Source organism: Rhinolophus sinicus, linkage group LG10 (assembly GCF_036562045.2).
Source record: "Rhinolophus sinicus isolate RSC01 linkage group LG10, ASM3656204v1, whole genome shotgun sequence".
NCBI classification, from domain to species: Eukaryota; Metazoa; Chordata; class Mammalia; order Chiroptera; family Rhinolophidae; genus Rhinolophus; species Rhinolophus sinicus.
Genome location: NC_133759.1, coordinates 34347034 through 34372707, shown reverse-complemented (window position 1 = coordinate 34372707; position 25674 = coordinate 34347034). Strand labels below are relative to the sequence as shown.

General features: G+C 44.8%; 1 protein-coding gene across 4 annotated transcripts in view; it reads right to left on the bottom strand.

Annotated features, from left to right (window-relative positions):
- The window catches only part of EPHB1 (EPH receptor B1), a 420104-nt gene that overhangs the window by 119485 nt on the left and 274945 nt on the right, over positions 1 to 25674 (bottom strand). For 3 of the 4 annotated variants that reach the window (XM_019748047.2, XM_074312877.1, XM_019748058.2), the window contains one exon: positions 19059 to 19214. The exons of the other annotated variant lie outside the window; for it this stretch is intronic. In XM_019748047.2, the coding sequence (XP_019603606.1) occupies positions 19059 to 19214 (156 nt within the window). The remainder of the gene's footprint in view (positions 1 to 19058; positions 19215 to 25674) is intronic. 4 annotated transcript variants of the gene reach the window in all.

The following is a 25674-nucleotide window of genomic DNA, read 5'->3' as shown; positions in this document are numbered from 1 at the left end:
AGGATGTTCCTGAGAGGTTGACTCAGTCTACATGGAGCATGGCTGGTATTGGGACCTCAAAAAGTTAAACAGAAAAGATTCTTCTAGAGCCACTGGGCCAGCCAATTCTTGCCATATTGCAATAGAATCTCCTACTTCTTAGCGTGATTTGGGATAGATGATTTTAAAAAAATATGGAGAGATAGAGTGAGTAGGAGAGTGGGTAAGTTTATTTGTAGGCATTAGCTGGAAATAACTACACTCCTGAGTAAGCAAAGGGAAAATCTGCTGAAGACAGGTAAGCCCTGAAAGCCAATTCCTTTATCAGGAATCTTAATGAGGCCAAACTACTGGTCTCAGACTTTAGACGTGAATTTCAGGCGAGTCCCAGGACTGCGTTGATGCAGCCAAGGTCTGTGTCCTTGGACCCTTCCCAATGGGAAGCTAGTGAGGGTGACAACAAGGTGAGGCAAATGTCCTTTCGGGAGACCCCTCATGCACACTGAAGCTCTGCTGTTCTGCATTAGGCCATAGATAGGGTCCTCATCATTGTGTGTATGACCCCTTAGAGAATCTGGTGAAAGCAACAAGGCTTTTTCTGAGAAAAATAAACGTGTTCTTGAACATATACATTATTTTTCAGAGGCTCTGAGGGGTCTCTCTACCAATGAACCCCCTAAATGTTCATAGCAACCATGTTTAAAAATATTCTCTCGTTGGCAAACCTTGAGAAGGTGAACTTCTAAGTCTTAATTTTCTCGTCTGAAAAGTGTTTTTTGTTTGTTTGTTTTACGATTTAATGAAATAACATGCCCAAGGAGTTTAGCTGGGGAGCTGATACACAGAGGAACTCAGTAAATGTCAGCTGCCATTATTATTATTATTATTATTATTATTATTATTATTATTATCTGGAATGCTGACCACTCGTCTAATTAAGACGGATCTAATTCAGCCACTCATTCCTTAAGCAGAGGCCCCATACCCAGGACTGGGCTGAGCACTGTGAAAGCCATGAAGATACAGAGTTTACAGACTATGAGGTTGGGGAACCCAGATGCTTAGTGAGGCAAGACCCCATACGCACGGAGTACTGGGAATTGTAAACACATACAGTTAAGGATCAAAGTAAGTGATAGAGACACAAAGAGTTACAGATGTTACATAAAAGGTAAGATCAATGCAGAACAAAATGTTCAGGGATGGTGTCTGGGGGTCTTATCCACAAAGTTGGAGTTATATTTGGGGAGAAGAACCTTGGAGGCTGTCTGCCCCAGTCTATATCCTTTAGGCCACCTAACCCTGCAAGCACACTCAGGAAGAGGTAGAATCTTAGACTTAGGCATGGAGTCCAGCTTTTTTGGGCTCATGACCTCTGTGTGCACCTTTACTGGCATACCTCAGAGATATTACATGTTCAGTTCCAGACAACCACAATAAAGAGAATATTGCAATAAATCAAGCCACACTAATTTTTTGGTTTCCCAGTGCATATAAAAGTTATGTTTGCTCTATACTGTAGTGTATTAAGTGTGCAATAGTATTATTTCTAAAAAACAATGCACAAATCTTAATTAATATATAGCTTATTGCTAAAAAATGCTAATCATAATCTGAGTCTTAATTTTTTTTTGCTGGTGAAAGTTCTTGACTTGATGTTGATGGCTGCTGACTGATCAGGATGGTTTTTGATAAAGGTTGGGGTGGCTGTGGCAATTTCTTAAAAGAAAACAACAGTGAAGTTTGCTGCACTGATTAACTCTTCCTTTCATGAACAATTCATAGCTCTGTAACATACTATGCTGTTTGATAGCATTTTACCCACAGTAGAACTTCTTTCAAAATTGGATTCAATCCTCTCAAACTCTGCTGCTGTTTTAACAACTAAGTTTATACAATATTCTAAATCCTTTGTTGTCATTTTGACAATCTTCACTGCGTCTTCACTCGGAGTAAATTTCACCTCAAGAAAACACTTTCTTTGCTCATCCATAAGAAGTAACTCCTCATTTTTAAAGTTTTATCATAAGATTACAGCAATCTTGTCACATCTTTAGTCTCCACTTCTAATTCTAGTTCTCTTGCTATTTCCACCACATCTGCAGTTACTTCCTCCCCTGAAGTCTTGAACCCCTCAAAGTCATCCAAGAATGTTGGAATCAACTTCCTCCAAACTCCTGTTAATGCTGATATTTTGACCTCTTTCCACAAATCATGAATGTTCTTAAAGACATCTAGAATGGTGAATCCTTTCCAGAAGGTTTTAAATTTACTTTGCCCAGATTCATCAGAGGAATCATCTTTATGGCAGCTATAGCCTTATGAAATGTATTTCTTAAATAATAAGATTTGAAAGTCAAAATTACTCCTTGATCTACAGGCTACATATTGGATGCTGTGTTTTAGGGCCTGAAAACAACATTAATCTCATTGTATATCTCCATCAGAGCTCTTGGGTGACTGACGCATTGTCAATGAGCAGTAATATCTTGAAGAGAATCTTTCCATTCTGTGCAGTTCTCAATAGTGGGCTTCAAATATTCGGTAAACCATGTTGTCAATAGATATTCTGACTCTGGGCTTTGTTGTTCCATGTATAGAACACAGGCAGAGTAGATTTAGCAAAATTCTGAAGGGCCCTAGGATTTTCAGAATGGTAAATGACCACGGGCTTCAACTTAAAGTCACTAGCTGCATTAGCCCCTAACAAGAGAATCAGCCTGTCCTTTAAAGCTTTCAAGTCAGGCATTGACTTCTCCTCCCTAGCTATGAAAGTCTTAGGTTGCATCAACCACATTGGAAATCTGTTGTTTAGGGTAGCTACCTTTATTACTAGGTTGATACAAAAGTAACTGTGGTTTTTGCAATTATTTTTAACATTTTAAACCGCAATTACTTTTGCACCAACCTAATAATTACCTTAGTTGGATCTTCTAGATAACTTCCTGCAGCTTCTACATCAGCACTGGCTGCTTCACCTTGTACTTTTATGTTATGAGGATGGCTTCTTTCCTTAAACCTCACAAACCAAACTTGCTAGCTTCTAACTTTTCTTCTGCACCTTCCTCACCTCTCTCAGTCTACGTAGAATTGAAGAGAGCTAGGGTCTTTCTCTGGATTAGGCTTTGGCTTAAGAGAATGTTGTGGCTGGTTTGATCTTCCATTTAGACCACTATAACTTTTTCCATATCAGCAAAAAGGTTGCTTTGCTTTCTTATCACTCATATGTTCACTGGAGTCGCACTTTAAATTTCCTTCAAGAACTTGTCCTTTGCATGCACAAATGGGGTAACTCCTATCTTACTTGTGACACGCCTTCCTCCCTACACATAATCATTTCTAGCTTTTGATTTAAAGTGAGAGATGTGCAACTCTTCCATTCACTTCAACACTTAGAGGCCATTGTACGGTTATTAATTGGCCTAATTTCAATATTGTTGTGTCTCAGGGAATAGAGTGGCCTGAGAGAGGGGAAGAGATGGAGGAACAGTGGTTGGTAGAACAGTAAGAACACAAACATTTACCGATTAAGTTCACACGCTTACACGGCATGGTTCGTGGTGCCCCAAAACAAGTACAACAGTAACATCAAAGATCACTGATCACAGATCACCATACAAATATAATAATAAAAATGTTTGAAATATTGTGAGAATTACCCAAATAGTGACACAGAGACACAAAGTGATCAAATGCTGTTGGAAAAAAAATGGTGCCAATAGATTTGCTGATGCAGCATTGCCAAAAACCTTCCATTTGTAAAAAATGTAATATCTGTGAAGTGAAATAAAGCAAAGCACAATAAAACAAGGCATGCCTATACATATGCTTCCTGGCCTGCCAGGAGATGCTCTGGCTTTGACGTGATATTTTGCCTTGCTTGTTCTTTCTCCACTTATGGGCAAGAAATCCTCTTCTTTACTCCTACAATAAATTGTGTTCTCTCACTATCTCTTTAGAAGAAAGATGTGAGGTAGGGTCTGGGAATGAGCCAGGAAAGAAATTTTATATTCAAGCCTCATGAATACTGTGAGTCAAGAATGCAAAGAGATAATGTTCTCACGGCTGAGAATAGTCAAGATTGTAGTTTGGGGGAAAAATGACTGCATACTTCAATGTGAATTGAGTTAAGAAGGCATAGAGAAGGAGACCAGAAAATGACCTCAGGGGAAGTAAGCCAGAAAATGATATCAGGTGAAAAAAAGTGTGGTACAAGAGGCCAGAAAGACTTGCAAGGTGGTGGTCCAGGATTAGGCATCAAAAATTATAGTTCCATCTCTTTACCCATTGCTTGCTGCAAAATAGCTACTTCAAGAAACCATGTCTGAGTGACTGAAGAAGGAAGATCTTTAAGATTTTATGGGAAAATAGGAGTCAAGGAGCAAAGGCAGACAGGAAACGGAGCTGCAGAGGTCTGAAGAGGTCTTCTATGAAGGCAAAATATGCAGGAAACCAAGTCTGGGTAATTGTTATGCCTTTGCCCACAATACAGCATACAGAGCTGAAAGCAGAATGGGTTGGAGGCTAACATAAGCCAAAAGAGGGAAAGTTTGCAATTGTCAGAAAGATAATAGAGTTATAAAATAAACATGAAGTCAGCTTCATGTTTAGCTGTGGTTTGTTCTTTCGTACCTGGTTATTTGAAAACCATGTCAAAACAAACAAAGAAACAACTTTTTTATTCTTTCTAGCTGCTTTGTGTAGCTATGACATTCCCCGGCCTATGTTCAGCTCTGTCTCTTTCCCTCCTGAGGCGCAAATTCTTCTTCCATTATTCCCTCACTCATTCCTGGGAGAGCTTGGACCAGAACGACAACTGTCCTAAAGGAACTGGTTATGATGCCGTGTACAGAGCTGGTTCAGGACCTTGGAGAAGGGCAGCAGTCTGCTTGTTCCCCAATCCTTTCACTGAAATTCCCTGGACGGCAGCAGAGGAGCTCCTAAAGATTCTATGGCAGGCACCAGTAACAACACAATTGCAAGGTTCTGTGACAGCAAGGGTTGACATGTCTTGTCATTGTTGGATGGGGTGGGGGTTTCTGTTTGTGGCCATATCAGGAAACCAAGACTAAGTTACAAGGTATCTGGTGGAAAGTAGTGACATCAAAATGGACAGATTGTTGAGGTATCCTCCTCCTCTCAATAGCAGAAACTTAGGCTTGGGGTTTGAGGAAGAAACAGACCGAGAACTGTCTATAATTTTTGAGTGATGAGCACCAGACATTTGGAACACCATTTTTCTCAATGTGAAGGCGATTGTGTCCAAAGAGGGAGTGGTGCTGGGGGACCTGCAGCAGCAGGGGCGGAAGGCTGAGTGGTGCCTGTTTCATTGCAAGTTCAGGCACCCTGGTTCCTCCGCTTTGGGCAAAGAAGAGAAGGTGTTAAAACCTGGGGAAATCATGTTGCTTTACTTTGCCTAACAGCTTTGGGATCCCAACATTCCAATTCTATGCCACCTTTGGAATCAATTTAAAATGAGCCCCAGGGATGTGGGTTTCCTGCAGACAGACCCCTGTGCCATCTGCATAGACATCAGACGGACAAGGCTCTGATTTATTGGGACTTGTTCATTTCATGCCACTGAGTGAATGATTAATGTTGGTCATTTGCCTGGAGTAGATTTCTATAAGGAACATCTGAAATTACAGGGATGGTTTTGGTTTCCATTTCTATCGCGTTCTGTATGAAGTCTTGAATTTTGTTTTAATAATATGCCCTATACGCAAAGTACTATCTTAGGTGTTTTGGTACATTACTAAATAAAATCTAATTTTTCCAACATCCTATGAGGTAAGAACTATTATCCCCAGGTAACATCTGAGGAGAATTAGCTCAAAGATATTAAATAACTTGCCCAAGTCACATGGCTGGTAAGTGGTAGAATCAAGACTTGAGAGCAGGCCTAGCTCTTTCCACAGCTCATCTTCAACAACTCTTCCACCCGGGGTGGAGGCACTAAGTGTGTAAGGTGCAGGTGGATGCAAATGCAGCTGGGTGCTAGGTGCTGGAGGGTAGGTTTCTCATGGAGCTGAGAAGCTCTTATTCCTGAATCATTTCAGGAACTGCCCTGTAGAAACAGCAACCATGTTTCCAGGATCGTGCTGAGCACGTCTGCACATGTTGCTCATTATGGTCTTGGAACTATTGGGCCTGTACTCAGGCAATTCTCCTAATCATAACAGTTAGTAAGAAGAAGAAGTGACTAGTCAAAACAAGGAGGGGCCCTGCAGAGAGGGATGTGGGAAACATCAAAGAACCCAGTGTTACATATTTTACCAAACACCACTGTTTGTAGAAAGTATTTCTTGTTTCTCCTGCTTCAATGGAGTTAACTGTCTGGGAGAAAAGGGGTAGATTTCACTTTCTGGAAAAAGAGCCAGCCCCTCTATCGGGCCTGAGCTGAAGCCTGAGGGTCTAGGTTTCCACTGGGCTGCAGGAGCCTTTGGAGGATGGCTGAGAATCCGACACTGAGAGGCAGCATCTCTCAGTAGGAATGTATTTAAAGCCAGTCTTGCATCACTGCTTGTGTGTGTGTGTGTGTGTGTGTGTGTGTGTGTGTTGGGCAGAGGGATAGAAGGTTGAATCTTCTATTTTTTCTATTTGTGGCCCAAGATGAGGGGAGAGAGGAAAGCTTTGACAGGATTCCTCTCTACAGATCCCTTAGGAACACTCCAAGTCAAGGAGAGCTATAGGTCATGTCGTCTTAAAGACATGGCCTTCAAGACCTCTTGCTTAGTCCTGAGATGAGGCCTGAGAAGCCTTCCATGGTGGTGAAGGATGCACTGGACCCCCAAAGAGCAAACAGGGGCTGAATGCCACCTTTGCTTTAGTTTGACCTTAGGCAGATCCCTTATACTCTCTGAACCCAATCACACACTAACTCTTGACCAATCAATCCATATGTGTTTACTGAAACCCTACTGTGTGCTATGCCCTATATGTGAGGTTATGGTACAAAACGTTCACAGACGTCTACCCTGGGGAGCTCAAAGTGTGCACAGGAAGTGTGTGCCTGTACAACAGATATGCAAACCACTGTCTAAGAAGGCTGGTGGAGATGCAGCCCCTGGGCCGAGACAGGGCCTTGGGAGGACACTGCTCTCTCCACAATCATGAGGAAATCAAATGGCATAATATATTATATTACACTCTACATATAGTACACTCTACATGCATAAAGGACTGTCTGGTACAGAAACCCAGGTACCCCTGTCCATCTCTTCAGCTTCTAGAAAAGAAAGAATGGCCAGGTGCACACCTGTACAATGAATACTAGGCATTGTCCAGAACACTTGACCTGAAGGCCCTCAGAAGCAGGAAGAACATCTTTCTACCTACGGCCCCCAAGACCTCAGCAGACCTCCTCTGTAGGATCTCCGACGGCCGTATATAGGACTCCTACCCTAGACTGAGCAGGTTGTACATTCCCAGGTCCTGTTCATGGCATGTCTGGCCCAGGTAATCTCTCAGAGAAAGGATCTCCATAAGTCTTCCAACTGAAATATCCATACACTAGGCCCATGCCCTCCCAGAGTAAGCTCGAAGGTGTTTGCTTTCACCAGAGTGAACAGTCTAAGCCAATAAGAGTTTTCTTGAAGTCACTGATCCTAGGACACACTTCAATCTTTGGCACAACAGAAGAATTGACCCTGCTCAGGCAACGCCTTGCTCTGGTATATCATTGTAATTGCTACAGACTCAGATCCTCAACCATCCCAAACCCACGCAGGCAAGGGCACGGGCATGGCTAATTTCATGGGAGCCACTCGCAGGCCGTTTCACTGGTCATGGGCACAAAGGCTGCCCTTCACTCACAGGGAGAGCAAATTCCCACCTCACAGGCAAGTTCCCCTTTGATGGCCAGCAGACAGCATCCTCTTTGGGGGGACTGAGAGGCCTTCTATCTCTGCTCACTGAGCAGTGGCAGGGCTTGGGGGTGACCATGGCTTCCCACCTGTACATGTCTGGCTGAGCAAAGCCAGGCTGCACCATGCTTCATCTCCCTATACAGCAGCATGTCAGCCTCACTCCACTCCACACCGCTGAGCATCACTTATTGCCATTTTCAAAGTGAGCAGAGCTCAGAGGTTACCCAGAGGAGTCGCACAAAAGGCCATCTTGGGCATCTCAAGCAAGTGTAAGCCCATAGCCACAGGGCAGGGGTGGGGGGCAGCCCACCATTACTATCATCGCCCTAACCTCTCTATTCTCTCTACAGAATAGGGACAGAGGACAGAGGGACCTTCGTATTCAAGTGGCCCTGTGGCCCTCTACCTCTCAGCTGCCATGAGACAAACCACTCTTCTTGATGTGGCTTCAGAGTCAGAGCATTCTTGATTAAGTGAGACAGAGATGGTCTCTGGCACAGGCCGGAAGGAATCCTGGCCGTTCCACAGGCTGACTTCAGACTACAGCCTGCTCTTTCTCTGCAAAGTCATCCATGATCATTTATCCACTGGGGAGTCCAACCCCATATCATAACACTTCTCAGGTGTCTGGCTCCAACTGGGCGCTTTACAGCCAATTGTGTGGAAAGTTTCTCAGTTGACCAGACACACAGCTTTCAAAATAAATCACTACAAAATGCTGGCATCCTGGTCCTATGCCACACATAATTCAGACAGCATGGACATGCCCAAACTATAATACTCATTTCTGTCCGCTTCACCCAACTTCCCACACAATTCAGAAGCCCTCTTGGCAGGCATCCCCAGCACCTCTTTGCATACTTCCAATTAGAGGGAGATCACTAATTCCTCAGGCAGCTTTTGATCTCTAGAACAGTGTTCAGAATCTACACTTACACTAAGTTGAAAGTAGCTTCCTTCTAAATCTCTGATGACAGTCAAAGACCCCTGGGGCCCTTGGTCTTTGTCACACCCAATTGAAACTATCAGGGATATGTGTCACTGCATCCACATTGTTGCATCCACATCTGTTACTAAACCAGGGGATCAGGAAGCTCCTAGTCCTGGTTTGGAAAACGTTGGTTGGTACCAGGTTTCCAATACGGCAGCTGAAAGATCAGCAAAGGAAGGAGAGGGTGGAGCCTGGAATCCCACCCACTGTAATGGAGTTGACTGCAGATTCTGAATCTGGAGAGGGTCAATGATCAGTAACAGGGGGGTACAGTGGGCAGATATGGGTTCCAGGAATAACTGGCAGTGGTGACCTTGAAAGGTGACTGCAGAAAGGAGCCTGGCCAGAGGTTTAGAGGTGAGTTACATCCCAGACCCCACTATGGGCTTGGGTTTGGCCTCTTGTGTCAGAATTGGATCAGGATCTGATGCTGAGTTACAGAAATAAAAATGGAGTGACTGGAGGAACTGGGACCCTAGTCACATCTAAGGACCACCTGTGAGGAGCTGGGTGGGGCATCAAGATGGTCTGTATACATGATACGTAGATTTGTGATCACATTGTAGTGGGGTAGAGACAGGGCAGTGACGGTGTCAGAATTCAGATAACCTAGGATGGCTCTCCAGAAGCATTTGCTCTAAATTACTCATTTCCCCCATGCATATATTCTGTTCTTATCTTGTACTACACAATTTATATAGGACTTAAGACTTACCTCTTGAACATTATTCACAACAATCAAAACAAAGACAACAATTTATTGAGCACTTATCATATGTCTGACACTGAGTGAGCTATTTTCATACATCATCACAAGTGGCACAATAATAAATAGTATCTTGATTTTATGGCAAAGAAACAGAAGTTTAGAGAGGTTAATAAAACTACCCAAGGCCACACTGCAAGGGAGGGGTAGCGCCAAGAGTCAACCCTTGTCTACGTGACCCCAACTACGGGTCTCTTACCACTGACTCTTACCTGTGTTGGGCACCTATTGTTTAAGATCATGGAGGCAGTAAAAAGAATATCAGATCAGCATGTCAAGAGCTTCCAGTCTAGTGGACAGAGAGCCCTATACCTGGATAACTAACCCATGTAGAGCGTTCACAGTGCAAGCAAGGCCTCTTCCTTCCTGGGGATGAGGTGAGATTCTGGCAGAGGACAGAGGACCCAGAGACACTCCCACTTGTCTTTTCCTTTGAGGAGGAGAATTGGAGCAGGGAAGATTTAAAAACCCTGAGCTACAGATGCCATCAAGTTCCAGCATCCCTCCCAGACTAACCCTTCCTAGGACCAGAGCCTGCAAATTTCCCATTAGCACCATTGCCTGAAGACGACCAAGGAGCATTTATGACAATAGAAGGTCCTAAAACCAAGGGGTGGAGAACTTTGTTCTGATGTTTGAAACAGAGAGTAGATTAAATGAATACATTTTACCTGAATTCCCTCCTACTTCTGAAACTTCACAGTGAAATCAGTGCTTTGTGAGCCTCAAGGAAAGAGTGACAAGAACCAGCCTGTCTATAATGGCAAGTCAAGCCAAATGACGTCGTTTCTTTTTCTAAAAGTTTATGAGCTTGCGGAGAACAAGAACAAGAATAGCATACCAAGATTTCAACAATGGTAACTGGAAAACTACACAGATACATGTACACCAAAGGAAGAAATATTAGCTTAAATGATAATGCCAGTGCTTGGATTTTAGCAACTTTGAAAATAACATTAAAGTAGGCAACCTGGTAAACAACTCCAATAATAGTAATCAAATAACACAGCTTACTTACGTTGACTACTTCCTGTATGCCGCACGCTGTTCTAAATAGAATTATTACATTGAATACCCTTGACAACACAGTGAGACTGACACACACACTCTACCCATTTTATGGATGAGAAAATGGAGACTCAGAAAAGCCATGTCAGTTGCCCCATGTCACACAACTGGCAAATGGCAGGGCAGGACTTGAACCCAGGCAGAGGCTCCAGAGCCCATACTCCTAACAATTATGTTAATACTTCTCACTTGAAAGATGATAAAAATTGGTATTCAAAGTGATCTATACTTGAAAGAACACTGTGCCTAACCCACAAGGCAAAATTTCTGAAGTCATATTTATAAGTGCAAAAAAGGAGCGGCCCAAATGCGGCATTTCCTAAAGGGACAAACAAAAATGCTGGTTGTTTAGTGGCCCAAAAATTCTGGTAGGAGCCCATGGTGTGAGGGCTGCAACCAAAGTAAACAATCAAATGTATCCCAGTTATGGGAGAAAATCCATCACGTTTCCACTGAACCCTGCTCCAGGAAGAGAGTTACCCATTTCATTCTGGCTGCCATGTTTTGAGAGTTGTATTGATAAACGTGAGGGATTCAGAAAAGACGAGTCAGGACAGTGGGGCTCAGGAAACCATGTACTTTGGGGAACAGATAACACAACAGATGATTTGCCTAAAGAAGGTGATTAAGGAGAGATGAGAAAATTGCCCTTAAACATTAAAACAGCCGTCCTGCAGAACACTTGTCCTCAATGATGGACCAAAAGCAAGTAGGGGAGGAAGGCAGTGTCTAATCCAAGGTCCAGAAGATCTCACTTACACTGATGGATGCTGGCTGCCTAGCAATGGAATAGAGCTGCCCTGCAAAATATATCAGCTGTCTGTCATCACAGACTTTCAGAAAAATAGATGTGGAATGACTGACCGCCTCTTAGAGTTGTTGTAGAGAAAAAGCAGACATTGGGGAAGTTTGGGTGGTAGGACCTAGACGGCTGCTCTGAATGTTAACAAGTGTGACTCCCAATGCTCTTATGATGAAATGCTGAAATGGAAACGCCTGAGCAAGTGCCCAGCTATTAGCTTAAAACTTAGAGCAATAGGACGCCTCCTAAGGGTTCTACCCACTTGGGTCAAACAACTGTGAAAAGAAATTGTAGATTATAGAAGTGTGAAAGCCTGTGTACATAGGCAACACTAACCTTTCTTGAAACAGTAGTGACAGTTACAAATAGCTTTCAGCTTGCAGTCACACTCCCTCAATTCTGCATCCAGGTGTAGAAACCATCCAAATCCAGGCACTCTGAGAAACAGCTTGCCCTTCGACGCTTGTTCATCTGTGACCCTTGTCTAAATTTCACCTCAAGGAAAACACTGATCCTCTACCTCTCAGAAGCACAAATGACATATTTTTATGTGCAACATGGACCACGTCTCAGGGTAAAGTCAAACAGCTCTGTTATCTACAGAACAAGACACAACAGTATATCTTTTACTAAAGCCCTAGTCCTCAGTGGGTAAAGCCTACTTCAGGTAAAGCTGCCCTTTTTCAATAGGTTGCACCTCCTAGATCAATAGAGGCACGTGCTTTTGAAGAAGTCTGCCTTTGAAAAGTTGTAAAACTCATCCCCTGAGTCTTGTGCTGGGTGGAGCGTTCGCCACCCTGAGGGGCCTTCCTGTCCTAGTGCCCTGAAGGGCCCCTCCCTGCAGTGGCAGCCCCAGAGGCTCCCGCTTGGCCTATTTCCTGCTAGAAGGGTAGAAGACCGTCTGAGGAGGGAGGCCCATCACCCATTTATAATCCCTTCCCACCTGATCCTCCATCTGAGTTCAGGTGAAGGGTCCTCACCAGTCACTTTCCTTCTGCCTCAGTTTCTCCCTCAGCCCTCCCTGAGTCCACCGACTCCAGCCAGGTCATGCTCCCTGATCTCTACTCTCTCTCCCCCGTCACTGCTCCCAGCCCCAGCTGATGGAGGTCTCCACATTGTCCCAACCACCCAAAAGTGAGAATAAACTGGAAACCAAGCCGGAGCTGGTGGGAGTCGTTCTGAGAACTAGTGAGACCTTCCCTTGTAACACTCAAACAAACACATGTGCAACATGGACCACATCTCATATCACATCCCACCCCTCCTCTAATCTCCCCCTGTCCCCCTCCCTCTGTCTCTGTCTGTCTGTCTCTCTTCTACCCCTCCATCCTCCCCAGCCAAACCTGGCACACAGGACATTGACGGGGCGGGGCAGGCCCTGTGGTTCCAGTCTGGAGGAATTCACTCAATGGCCTCTCTCCCCAGGAGTCAGAAAGCAGAGGACAGAGAAACATGACCTAATTCTAAAGCAATGTTCTAAAACTTGAGCTTGCTTCAGAATCACCTGGAGGTCTTGTTGAAATTCAGACTGCTATCTCCCACCCACCATCACCAGAGCTTCTCATTTAGTACGTCTAGGGAGGGGGCTGAGAACTGGTATTTCCACGTTCCTAGTGATGCTGAGGCTGCTTGTCTGGGGCCTGCATTTAAAAATCATTGCTGTAAAGAAAAATTACAAAGCATCACTGGCAATCTTGATGAGCATGACCCACGAGGAACCAAGACCAGCTGGAAAAGGTCTATGAGCTGATGTCCCTACAGGCTTTTCACACTGTCCCAAAGGCCATCAGTCTTGGCCACAAAGGACTTCCTTCTTCTCCTGTCATCCCAAGGCCCTTTCCATGCTCTGGGCCTTGGTGCCCTCTTCTACATTCTGGGTAAAGCAACCATGACCCTGGGCAGACCATCCAAGGAGCATGACCCTGCTCCACAGAGACAACCCCACTACCCTGGGGCAGTCGGGATGAAACAGGAGGCCAGCTGTCAGCCCCTAAAAGGATGAAACATAAGCTTCAACCAGATAAACTGGCATACGCAGCGGTGGGAGAGGGAAGAATAGGTTCTCATCCTGCTTTGTAGGAGGCAGATTCAAGAGTGAGTGTAACAGCAAATCAGCATCACAGTCATGACCATCTGCACCATCCTCTAAGAGCTACCAAGTTTAGCTCCCAGGATGTGTGAGGTCAAAGCATTGGAGGTAGACAAGCCTGAGTTCTCACCTCGAGGCTTCTCTGGCATTTCACTATTGAATTCTCACAATCACCTAATCGGTTCCTCCACGCCCAGTTCTGCTGATGAGAAGTCTTGTTCGCAGAAGCTGTAACATGCCCAGGTCACACCCAAGCCCCTGCCTTGCCACTCAGCTTCTATGCCTTTCTGTGTGAGTCAGGAGGGAGGTCAGGAGTGGTCCCTGGGGGATGCCAGTGGGCTGGCTGGCATCGTGCCCCCTCATGTAAGGGGACAGCAGGAGAGCCCAGAGGACAAGACCATGACCTCTGGAGCCCCTACTTCATCCCCTTTCTATAATCAAAACTGCAGAGGGAAACTCATTGCATGTTTAAAAAAGATGTAAAGAAATAAGCCAAGCGCTGGCTTGTCTCTGTGATCCATCAAAGTCTTTCCCAGGTGGGTGACAGAAAAAGGGTTTTTGTGGTCAGAAATGTAACAAGGTAATTATTTTTACACCAGTCCTTCTGCATAGTTTTTCACAGACAGCAATTTTATAAGGCATAATTATCTATTTTCACCTGCTTCATAAATTCCTCCTTCCCATTTCGTCTCCCCGTAAACTAGAAACTATTTAAAACTGAAGACATGCATTTCAGTACTTGGTTTCACAATGCTGTGCACTTCCTCATGTGTCCCTGGCTCCCTCTCTCCGCCCGACCCTGTCACACTGCCCATGACATAAGACCTGCCTGTGGAAAGAAGCGTGTCTGACCCTGAGGTGTCACTATGTCCCTGCTCCCTGAGAACTTAAAGCCAGTCGTGTCTGTCACTGCTGCTGTCCAGCTTCTCAGTCCTCTCAGTCCCGGAGGGGAAGGCTCCAGAGCAGCTGGAGTCCTCAGATGCTCGGTCTGCACCTCCCCCCTCCTCCCACACCACATCTGGTCACAGTGGCCATGACCTTCACGTTGTTTTCACAAGGACATTCAGGTCAAGGTGAATGTGGAGTCCGGGGCCACACAATGGATTCTGCTGTGATGGACACGGACCAGATCAACCTGGACTCTCCCTGAGGGTATCACTTTTATTTTTAGATCTCCAACATCCTATCGTGATGGAAACTTCCATATCTGCTGCAGTCTTCACACTTTCCAGAGATATAACCAAAAGCAAGTTCTAACACCAATTGAGAGTTTGCTATGAACCAGGCATGGTGCCAAAGATTCTATAATACTATTTTGCTTAATCTTCATCACAACCCAGAAAGGCATACATTATCATGAGGTCGTGAGAATAAAATGACAGAATGCAAGAAAGTTATGGAATTCACCCAAGGTCACAGAAAAAGTAAGAGACAGAGTCAAGATTAAAACTTTTGTCTGGGAAGTGCCAACGCTCATCTTACAAGCACTACAATCAATCGCAGATTCAATAAGCTCTCCCAGAACCCATCAAGATTGGGGCAGTTTGGGGACGCCAGGACTCCCTAGGGAGCTTCCGGGTCTCTGTGCAGTAGCCCAGGGAGACAGTAGGAGGAAGAAGGTGACAAGTCCCTCAGCGGAAGCTCAGTAAGACCGAAGTTCAGAGCCAGCTCCTCAGCCCCCACCCGTCACAGACCCCCCTGGCTAGTGGGACGCACCTTCCCCTTGATCTCTCTTCCTGTCTCCTGCTGCACATGGCCCTTGGGTAACTCCTCACGAAAGGCGAACCCCACTCTTCACGTAGCCTGGCTTCATTCAGAGAGTTCTGTTAGCAGGGAGGGGTGGGGGTCAACTGTGACCTGCCTCTAGCTGTCTCCCAAGCTCCCACCTCATCCTGTCCATGGCTTAGGCTGTCACTCTTTCTTTGAGGGCCTCCCTGACCTGCTTCAGTGTGTACCCTAAATGCTTACAGCAGCCTTCTCAATCGTCTCTCTTTCCAGAGCCATCGGGGGACAAGGCCTCCTCTTGAATATGAACAAGTATTGGCCATGGCTGGGCAAGGAGGTGGTCAGCCAGGCATTCATGCAGCAGATCCAGAACTCCAGGCAGAGGTGCCAAAGAAGAAGGAAGAAGGGGGCTGGGTGTCTACAAAGCAGCAGCAATGACATCGTCACACTCAGATACCAAGCTCAATACGCCCCCTCCTCCAGTTACACTTGGAGCCCCAACCAGCGCTTTTGACACTGCCTTGGGGGGCACACAAATACCTGCTGAGTCACAAACTTTGTCAAGGACAAGGCTGCACACAGAGGGCTTCCAGGACATCTCAGAGGTCAAGGGGATCCCAGGCTCTCCCAGAAGAGAATAAACGAAAATGAAGAAATGTTTACACAAGGCTACAAAAGTTATCATGCATCGCAAATGCTTAATTTAGAATAAGTGAACATTTTTAACACTATAGAAACACAATGAATATCTATGTGCTGGTCCCAAGAGATTAATGGAATTCATTAAAAATGTTAGTTTTCAGTGCACTGTTTAGTATTTTAGCCTTGTTAAAGAGCACATTTTGAACTGTAAGATTCTTTATAAAATGTTCAGTGCTGTCCATGCAAGAGTATGACCGTTGATATAGTCTCATTTAAAGATGATGGTAATAGGCCAAACCTTAAGCCTTTATAGACTTGAAGGCCAGGGATTTTAGACACTCCTGACACTGTCCCCTTTCCCCATGTCCACATGACCTGGACACTCTAGGTGCCCACTGTCCTGCACATTTTAGAAAGACAAAGCTCCCTTTACCTAGGTCTTCCCACTGCCACACTGGACCATAATTGGTTCCTGATTGGATGGATGGAGGACGGCACTTGCAAAGTGAAAAGCACCTGGGCCATCCCCACCTCATCCAGCCTCTCTCAGGCTGGGCTGGACTTGTGTCCAGCTGCCCTGCTCCAGTTGTGGACCCAGCCAGGGCCCCCAAAGCCATGGTGTAGGGCTGTGCCTGGCCTCAACAGCTCCAGATATGCTCCTGGTATCTGAAAAATTATTTACTGTGGTGATGTGCAATGTCTTTTTAAGAGAACAGATGGTACCTCCAATTAGAATGCTTTAAAAGGAAACCCTAATGAGATTATAAAAAGCCAACAAATTGACTTTTTCATACAGTACTTCCTTGGTACACAATAAATCAAATATATAATGAGGCTCAATAAAATAGTAGGTTTATTTACACTTGTTTTGCCTAGCATTGTGCTGCAGCCCAGTCTAGCCTCTGGGACCCTCACAAAGTGCTTGCCCCTGCAGGCCGAGGCTGGACAATGCATCAATGAGCTGCTGTCTCACTGATGGAGCCTGACCACCACAGACAAGTGTGCCTTTGATTTAACGATTTCTAGTCTGACCCTAGCACTCTATATCTGGGGAGGTAAGAGCACAGGTCTATGCAAAGGGTGTGGTGATGCATACAGGCCTGTCTCGCTCTCACCCATACTCTGAGCAGGACAGGGAAATGATGGTAGGACCACAGGGAGTGAGGAAGGTGTGCCTAACCTCAGAGTTAGCTGGGCCAGAGACAGGAGAGAAAAGCCCGTGAGACCTGATTTTAATGAGGTGGACTCAGGATATGGGTAGGCAGGGTGGACTGAGGGTCAGATTGGAGGCTTTGGGACATTCCTATTTATTCCAGGAATCATTCCTGCTGGTCCAAGCACATCAGGTTAGATGGCTGAAGATAAACCTTTAGAGGAACATAGGAGGAATGCTATATGGCAAGGAGGACAGCCCCACCTCAGCACTCTGAACATTTGGTCATTGGCGTACCTTCCCTCTAGGTGATCTTATCCAGGGGCTGGCCAGGTTTATAGGGTATATCTGCTGAAGTGGGAAGCTCAGAGGCACAGGCTCCTATTATGTGTGTTTAGTTGATTTGCACAGAGAGCTTAGTTGGTAAGAGAGGGTTCACAAGCAGAAATGGAAGGGAATGTTTTGGGGGGGAGACTGTGAGACCCTTGGTATATGCTTTGGCAATCATGGAGACCAGTCCTTAGGACATTCAGGCAGTGGTGATACAGCATCCTTAAGTGACTTCTAAAGTACATTAAACAATGTTTCTCGGGCTCATAGAGACCCAAAGGGGAACCTCTGAAATCAGTAGAGAAGATATTGCAACAGAAAGACAGGGACTCTAGTCAGCAGAAATGGAATCACTTTTGTTCATATCAACCCACCAGAGAGGTGGGAAAATCAGTTTACAAGAGGATGAGCTTTTCCTCAGTTCAAATCCATAAACATTGATCGACCTCAGGACCTTGATCTGGAAGACACTTTCATTCCTCTTCTTTACCCAGCAAAGGTTACATACACTGCAAGGCCAGAATTAAGAAATTCTACTCAAAGCTAAGTCACTTTTTTGTCCATCAAACTGCAAGTATGTATGAAACATTCCCTCTGTACCCTTCTATTCCGGGGGTGCATGGAAGGGACTTGGGTCCAGGAGGTGAAGGGAAGGTCCCTCTTCACAGGGAGCCAAGCAACAGCATCCAATGCAGAATAAAGTTCTAACATAATTAGAGTCTAACCTGGAGCATTGACTTTGGCATACAGTGGAAATACTGAAAAGAAAAATCGCCCATGCTTTAGGGATGCAATACTTAGGGAGGTAGGAGCACATTCTCTAAAGTGCTGTTTAGGGAGAGTAGTGCTTCCTGCCTCCCCACAATTATGGGGGGAAAGACTGGGAAAAAATTTTTGCTTCCCCAATCCCTACCCAGGAAGTGGAGTCACTCCTGCCCCACTTTTGTTAGGATGACTGCTCTTCCTTCTAAAGCAGAGGATGGGATAATGGTGGAACTGTTGCATTAGCCCCACCTCCTAGAATATATGCCTCAGAGATACCCACTGTGGCTAGGACTCCGATCTTGTCATTTGGGGGGGGCACAGACACTGCACCATACTAGGCACTACAAGGGACACAGGGAAATGGATATATGGTCCTGGAACACATTTGGCAACTGAGAAGACAAGTACAAAATAATTGAGCAATTAATAAAATTATGAGATTTCTGAGGAGAGCCTGGTCACAGAGATACAGGAAGCCAGGTGAAAAGAGGATATTCTCAGCTGACGGGACCAAGAAAGCTTCTTGGAGGAGGTGACTGGAAGATTTGCTAGGAATTGTAATATCCTAGTGGATCTTGATTTTGCACTCAAAGAACTCATCAGGTTGGCAGGAGTTGTCTTGCTTTGGTGGGAAGAAGATTCTCTCATCTGGGAGGAGAAGGTAAGAAAGAACAATCTTGACCTTGTGTAATAATAAGCAGAGAGAGAGAGGCCCTCCTGCCTGCCCCACGCAGGAACTGTCCGTTTCAGCACCAGAGCTAGCATTTCTGTTTAGTGCAGCAATTGGAAAATGTTGTCTTGGTCTCCTCTGCCCCAGGCCCATCACTCGCACTGTCAGCAAACCGAACTCCCCAGCCCAGAGCCTTTACTATACACTTACTAGTGCATGCCACTTCCGGGGGGTCAAAATCTGCTCGATAATAGCCGGTCCGGCAGGTGCAGATGGGAGATGCCTCTGAAGGGGATCGGCTGTTGGAGGGGCAGTGGGAGCAGCCCTCAGCTTCCTGGCTGGCCTTGAACATCCCTGCAGGGCAGGCTGGAACACAAAGAGACCATCTGAGAATTAATGGAAGAATGGCAGTCAGAGGTCCTTCCCTTGCACTGGAAAATGAAAGATTCTGCCCCCCGAAAATGGACATTGAGATAGCCCCTTACACAAAGCGAGCGTTTAAGATTGAGAAAACCCCCATTTAACACTTCTAATTCTTCAAACATTCTTAGTGAAAAATACCTTCCTGGTACCAATGGTCTCTCTCACTTGAACAATATGAATATCCTTCCTTTTCAGGTGTGTTGAGAGATTTGAGAAAATGAATACTATGTGTAGCTCAGTGTCTGGGATCTAAGTGCTGTATAAATGGTTATTCCCTCCCTTTTCTACCTGGTTAACAGCCAGGGCCTTACCCTGAGCCATCCACTAACGGAACCTTGCCTAATGTCCTTGGATGGAAAGGGGTCCTGGTTGACAATGAACCAGACCCATGGTTCTTAAATGTCATGTTGCAACACACAAGGGACACTGTGGGCTGTGTTAACAAGCACTTGTTATGAGTGATGGGAAAGGACTGAAATTCATGAGTGATTCTTTAAAAAGAAATTAAAGTGATTTCAAGGTTACTGTGTGAACAACATTATTCTTCCTTAATTGCATTTTGAAATGCTGTAGAGGGTGGGGCAAAAAAAGATAGCTTTGCAGGCAGTGAACCAGAGAATGTGTCATGCACTTGATGTTATCTGTCATGTACATGACTGTGGAGAAGGTTGGGAAAGTCTGGCACAGCCTGATGCCACTAGAGGTACTCTCAGATAAAAGGCGCTTCCTCTTAATTCCCTATATGGTCAGACTGTGAAGACCCATGTCCCAAAAAGTCCGATTCCAGCCCATCCTTTGGGCTTTCACCATGCCTCATCTACAGAGACCCTCTACTACTTCAGACATCAGCCTCTTCCTTGCTGATTCCTCAAAATATTGCTCCTGCTTGCTCTACTTCCCCGAGGCCCTTCCTCACCATCTCAGCTCCTGATTCTTCCTGTCCCCAGGAAACCTGTACTAGCTCATCCTGCTTTGAGACTAGGTAAAACCGCCTGTATGGTCAATTCATTTGGCTTTCTTCCATTCATCACTAATTCATTCAACAAACATATACTGTGACTCTTCTGAGGACCTGATCCAGGGCACATAGAGAACACAGCCTGCCTTCAAGGAGCTCTTGATCCAGTGTCCTCATACAATCATAACGCAACGTGATCACTGCGGTAACAGAAGTACCATTGCGATGGCTGCTACGTAGACAAAGCTCATCTTCCCAAATATATAGTTCCCTCCTGGAAAGTGCAGAGCATTCTTTAATAATATTAGTAGCCACCATCTGTTAACATTCTTGTTAAGTGCTTTACCTGCATTACTCTGTGGGGTAGCTATTATTACCTCCACTTTGCTAATGAGGATATTGGGACATGAAGAGGCTCAAAAAGTTGCCCAGGATCACACTGTGGGAGAAATGATAGTCATGATATACACACAAACTATCTGGAAAATATCCACAGCTTATCTATTAAGACAAGAAGAAAGGACTCTTTCCTGTGCTGGGAAAGTTTTCTCACTTCTTTGCTCACTTACAGTGAGGTATTTCAGTTACTCCGGAAGTGCCTTGGGGTGGCAGCTCATGTTGGATAGGAGGCAATTATCTCTGAAATGGAATGTGCTGGAACGGCATCACCCCAGAGTGACCCACGGCATCTACCTTCTCTGCATCGTTAACACCTGTTACTTACAAAAGGGTTCTAAGACCAGATATTTTAAAAATGTGAATTTAAAAAATTAATCTCATTTTTTATTACAGAATTTCTCAGAACTTCCAGAAATGGGATATAGAATGCTATGTTTTCTCACTGAAGAGCCCTACTTTATAGAGTATTCTCTGGGATTCAACTCCCATTGAAAACACTGGGATAAATGTTGTCTAGATGATCCAATAAGGTTCTTCAAGATTTGTGTTTTAACACATGTAAAAATGCACCACTTGTTGACCCATCTTAGCACATTCAAAAGAAACTTCTCTGTAGAAAGAAAAAAGAATTAAATCTTTACTAAAGACTCAACAAATAAAACAACAAAGGAAAAACCATGAATGACATGCCCAAAGTATCCTAGAATTTGGCGTAGTGATCTATTTTTCTAAACCCACTCAGGATCGTGTCTCCCTCTGTTTCTTTCCTCCACTCTTTCTTTCTCCTTTCCATATCTCTTTGTTGTTTCCTGTAGGAATCTCTTGGTCCTTTCCACTGTAAATCACCCAGCATTGTCGGCCCCCGTTCCATTCTTGTGCTGAAGTACACAGAGAAATCCCAAGCCTGTGCTGTCCAAACACAGCAGAAGCTCTTCCCCTGGAAAGTAGGGGAGGGGAAAGGTTGCCTCTCATACATTCATCTGGTCCCTTCCACACTGTAATTTTCTTAATGTATCAGTCCAAGAGGAACAAGGTGTTTTCACTTTCTTTCCAGCACTTAAAAGCCTCTTTGCTTTACATTTAATAAGTTAACAGCATAAATAATCATCTTGATATCCACAAGTGACGAAAGAATTTAGAAAGCGCCTTGCTGGGATTTCTGATGAAGAAAGACAGAACTGAGGATTCCGAAGTCTCTGGACTCTAAGGTGGCCACAGGGGAGGAAATGGAGAATAGCAGGTCCAAGCTGGACTTTAAGGAGAGACGCTCACAAAAGACTGGGGAGAGAGGTCCTGGGAGAGGGTGTGATTCCATCCTCCCAAGGCAGGAAGCACCAGGCAGTGGTCAGACACTCCAGGGTCTGATGCCTGTCTCTGCTGGTTGCTGGATGATCATTGGCAAGTTATGTAATCCCTCAGCACCTCAACTTGCTCATCTGTAAAAAGGGTCTACAAAAAATAAATTTACGCTTGTCACAACAACTCCCACAGGTCCATAGAATTTAACAAACTTAAATATGAAAATGTGCCTACCATTAATAGGGCTAAATAATGCTAATTCTTCCTCACCCCCACTTACCCACGCCCTTTTGGAAAACAAATTTTCTTTGCAGGGACTTTTTGAATTCCGGGTTAGAATATAAGTTTTGAATCCCAAAGCAGACAAATAAATCCTGAAACCAAATGGAAAAATATATTTCTGCACAGATTGTCTTATATATTAGTTGAATCATTATGCCTATAAAAAATATTTTACCTAAAATTACCCAATGGATGAATCGTCTTAATATTCAGATTTCATAAGTTAATATTTTAATAAAATCAGTGTCTAGGCATTCCATAATTTATAAAAAAGCAGCATTCCTAAGTCCATTTATTAAACTTTTAGATTGTAACTTATAAGCAAACTTACGCTCTATTTTCTCACAGAATCAATGCTTTAAGTAAGGGTTAAAATGCCAGGCTAGTCCAAAAAGCCTTTTTAACTCATCTTGTATCAGACACCACTAATCAGAAATAGAAGTTGTCACCCCAATAAAAAAAAAAAAGAAGTTAACAACAGTGTGATTTTACTAAAAATTTAACATAGAAAAATAAATAAAAATATTCCGTCCCTTGAGAAAAAGCAACTTGAATTAGAGGTAATACGTGGGTAGATTCTGACAAAGAATGTATATAGTCCAAGGAAAGCCAAAGCAAATGGCCCAGGTAAGTCACGTGAGTATGTAAAGGAGCTGGGAGTAACACGGGAGAGCATGGTGGGGACTCTGGCATCCTGGAGACCGCAGATCTGCTGAAAGGCTCTACGGTTTCAGAAATTAGTGATTATAAACTGTGATCGCCTAACCAAACACGTACTCATACTTAAAAGCAATTTCGAGGTTGATAACACAGTTCTTTGCTTCAGGATCATTTCAAAACTCAGGGGTTGCCTTTGTCTTGAGACTGAATTACACGCAGCACTGTCCCTAGCATTACAAGCCCCTCCTTCAACAAATGTTCATTGAAGATCTACCCTGAGCCAGGCACATGCTAGCAAAATAGAGCAGAGTGCAGGTGGGGGCAGCCTTTAGGAAGCACCCTTCCTGGGGAGGGAAGCCGACGACGGGACGCTGATTCCTCCGAGATAGTGGGAGCTCTGCTACGCTTGCGTGCAAATGGGACACTGGTCAGGGAGGATGTGCGTCACTTTGGAGCCCATTGTTATGAGATGAGGACCCTAAGAAACATGTTCTTGTGGTGACTAGGAGGTGAGATTCAGAAGGAGAAGCAAAGATAAAGCGAGAAGGGAAGAGGTAGAAGAATAGGAGAGGTAGGAAGGGAAATCAGGTCAGAGAGTGCCCAGCCCAGAATCTCAGCGGAGATGGTTTCATTCTTATTCCAGTGGGTGGGTGGAAAGAGAAGACGCTCAGGTGCTTTGCCCTGTATTCATATTCCTGTTCACACAGACCGTAGTAAGCAGGCCACCTGTAACTTGGAGGGCTGTATGTTTCTGATACCAGTGCCGCCCACCATTGCTTTGTTTTCTTAAGAAAAGGGGGCTAACTTTCCTCCATTGCAGTTCAGACAGGTGATAAATGGAGTTTTGGGGTGGGGAGGGCACCTTCACACACATACACTTCTTTCCCTACCCCTGACTTTGGCAGAGAGGAAGAGACCAGACCTGAGTACCCCATCCCTAAGCATGTGTGTATTTTCCATTCCCCAGGCAAAACATACAGATTTGTCTCCTTCAAGTGACAAGGGACTATACATGTGACCTCTAACTGATATCCAGAAGGTCACCTTGAAACGCCCATTCAACTTCTCAGCGCCTCAATGAGGTAACAAATTACCTTGTGCTTACAATGCTCTTGAGAAACGACGCCCCTCCCGTTCCTGAACGCAGTCTTCCAGTGACACTAAATCCATCACCTACAGTACTATTACTTTATAAAGAAACAGATTAAGTGTCTCATAAACAGTGCAGTGATTGAGATAATGGAAAGCGCCTCTCGTGCCCATCTGCAGCATCAGGTTATAAGGCATTTCCAAGCAGCCAGGAAGAGGAAATTAATAGAAGCAAGAGGGAATAACCACTTTTATGCAATTTCCTCAGGAGATAGTGGACCATCTAATCTTTATTGGAGCCCTTTAACCTGTCACTCAGCACTCGCCAGAGCCTCTTTAGCTCTCACAATTTTTCTTGATATCGAAGGAAGATAAAATGAAAACCTCAAAACATGATTGTATAATTTTCATATGTGGAGGGTGCACATAGCTTCTGCCCCTCCCCCCTCAATTGAAGGCTCAGAAAACAACATTTTTATGCAGCAGAAATGTGGGAGAGCTTAACTATTCCCAGCATATGGTCCAGAGGGTCACAGCTACTCTGCAGGAAAGAAATCTCTCCTTGCATTTTTAATGTGATTCTTCCCTCCATTGCTGCCTCCTGTCCTTGCTCTTTCTTTTTAATAATCTGATTACTTCTCCTGATCTAATTTTTCTCCCCCAAATGAGTTTGGAAAGGTTTATGCCAATGAATATTCATCTCCTGCTTAAAAACCGGGTACCTTTTTCTCAAGGCAGGTGCAGCTCCGCAGCTGGCTCAGAGGTCTGCGTGCCTCGTGGGGCAGCCGTGACAGGGGCAGGGCACCTGGTTCTGGCCAGGAAGAAAGAGGTTCACAGCCCTGAGCTCCTTCTTCCCAACACCTCCCCTTCCTCTCCACACTTTGCTCCAGCAGAAGAGCTTCTCTGGGCAGCTGCGGAGAACTCTGCGGTGAGGAGCAAGAGGTCTCTGTGGGACATACACACAGCCCTGCACAGCTCTTCCCTTAGGTCTTGTGGCCTCACATTGGGCTCGATATTTAGACTCAGTCCTGGGGCCGAATGTCTCCATCACCTACACATTATTGATAGTTGACACCATGGGTACTTGACTCTGGAACGCCAGGCATGAAGCTCCCTGGAAAGAGGTGGCATTGGGGCCGCTGTGCTGGAATTCCCTTGTCTGCTTTCACTAACAGTCTTTGCCCTTCCCACAAATAAGTCCCCCTGAGCACCTCCAGGACATCCCATTGTGACCCCAGTTTTGTGATACTCCCATTTCCCCTTATATTCAAGCTAACATGTTGGGCAGATGGATAGCAGAGAAGTCGTTCCCAGGCATGCGTGCTTCCACCCATCCGACTACTGCACTAGTCTGAAAGTTCTCTGAAGGCTGATGCTGGGTCTTGTTATCTTTACACTTCCCTCTCCCCGGTGCTCAGCGTGAGCTTACACCTGGGCATACGCAGTCTGTGGCTCTTCGGATTGACTATGCACCAAAGGCCTGTTGGGATAAGACCCAAAGATAAAAGCTGTGATAAAAACAACAACTACAAGAATAATAATATGCTCTTAATAGCAGAGCGCAATGAGATGATGGGCAACTCCCATACAAAGTGTGGATTCCTAAAAGCTTTTCTGTATTAAGACTTTCAGCGCACTGATTCAACAATCGTACTTCTAAAGACTCATTTTAAAGAAAAGTAAGCAGATGAGGAAAAAGGTTTATGTTAATGGTTG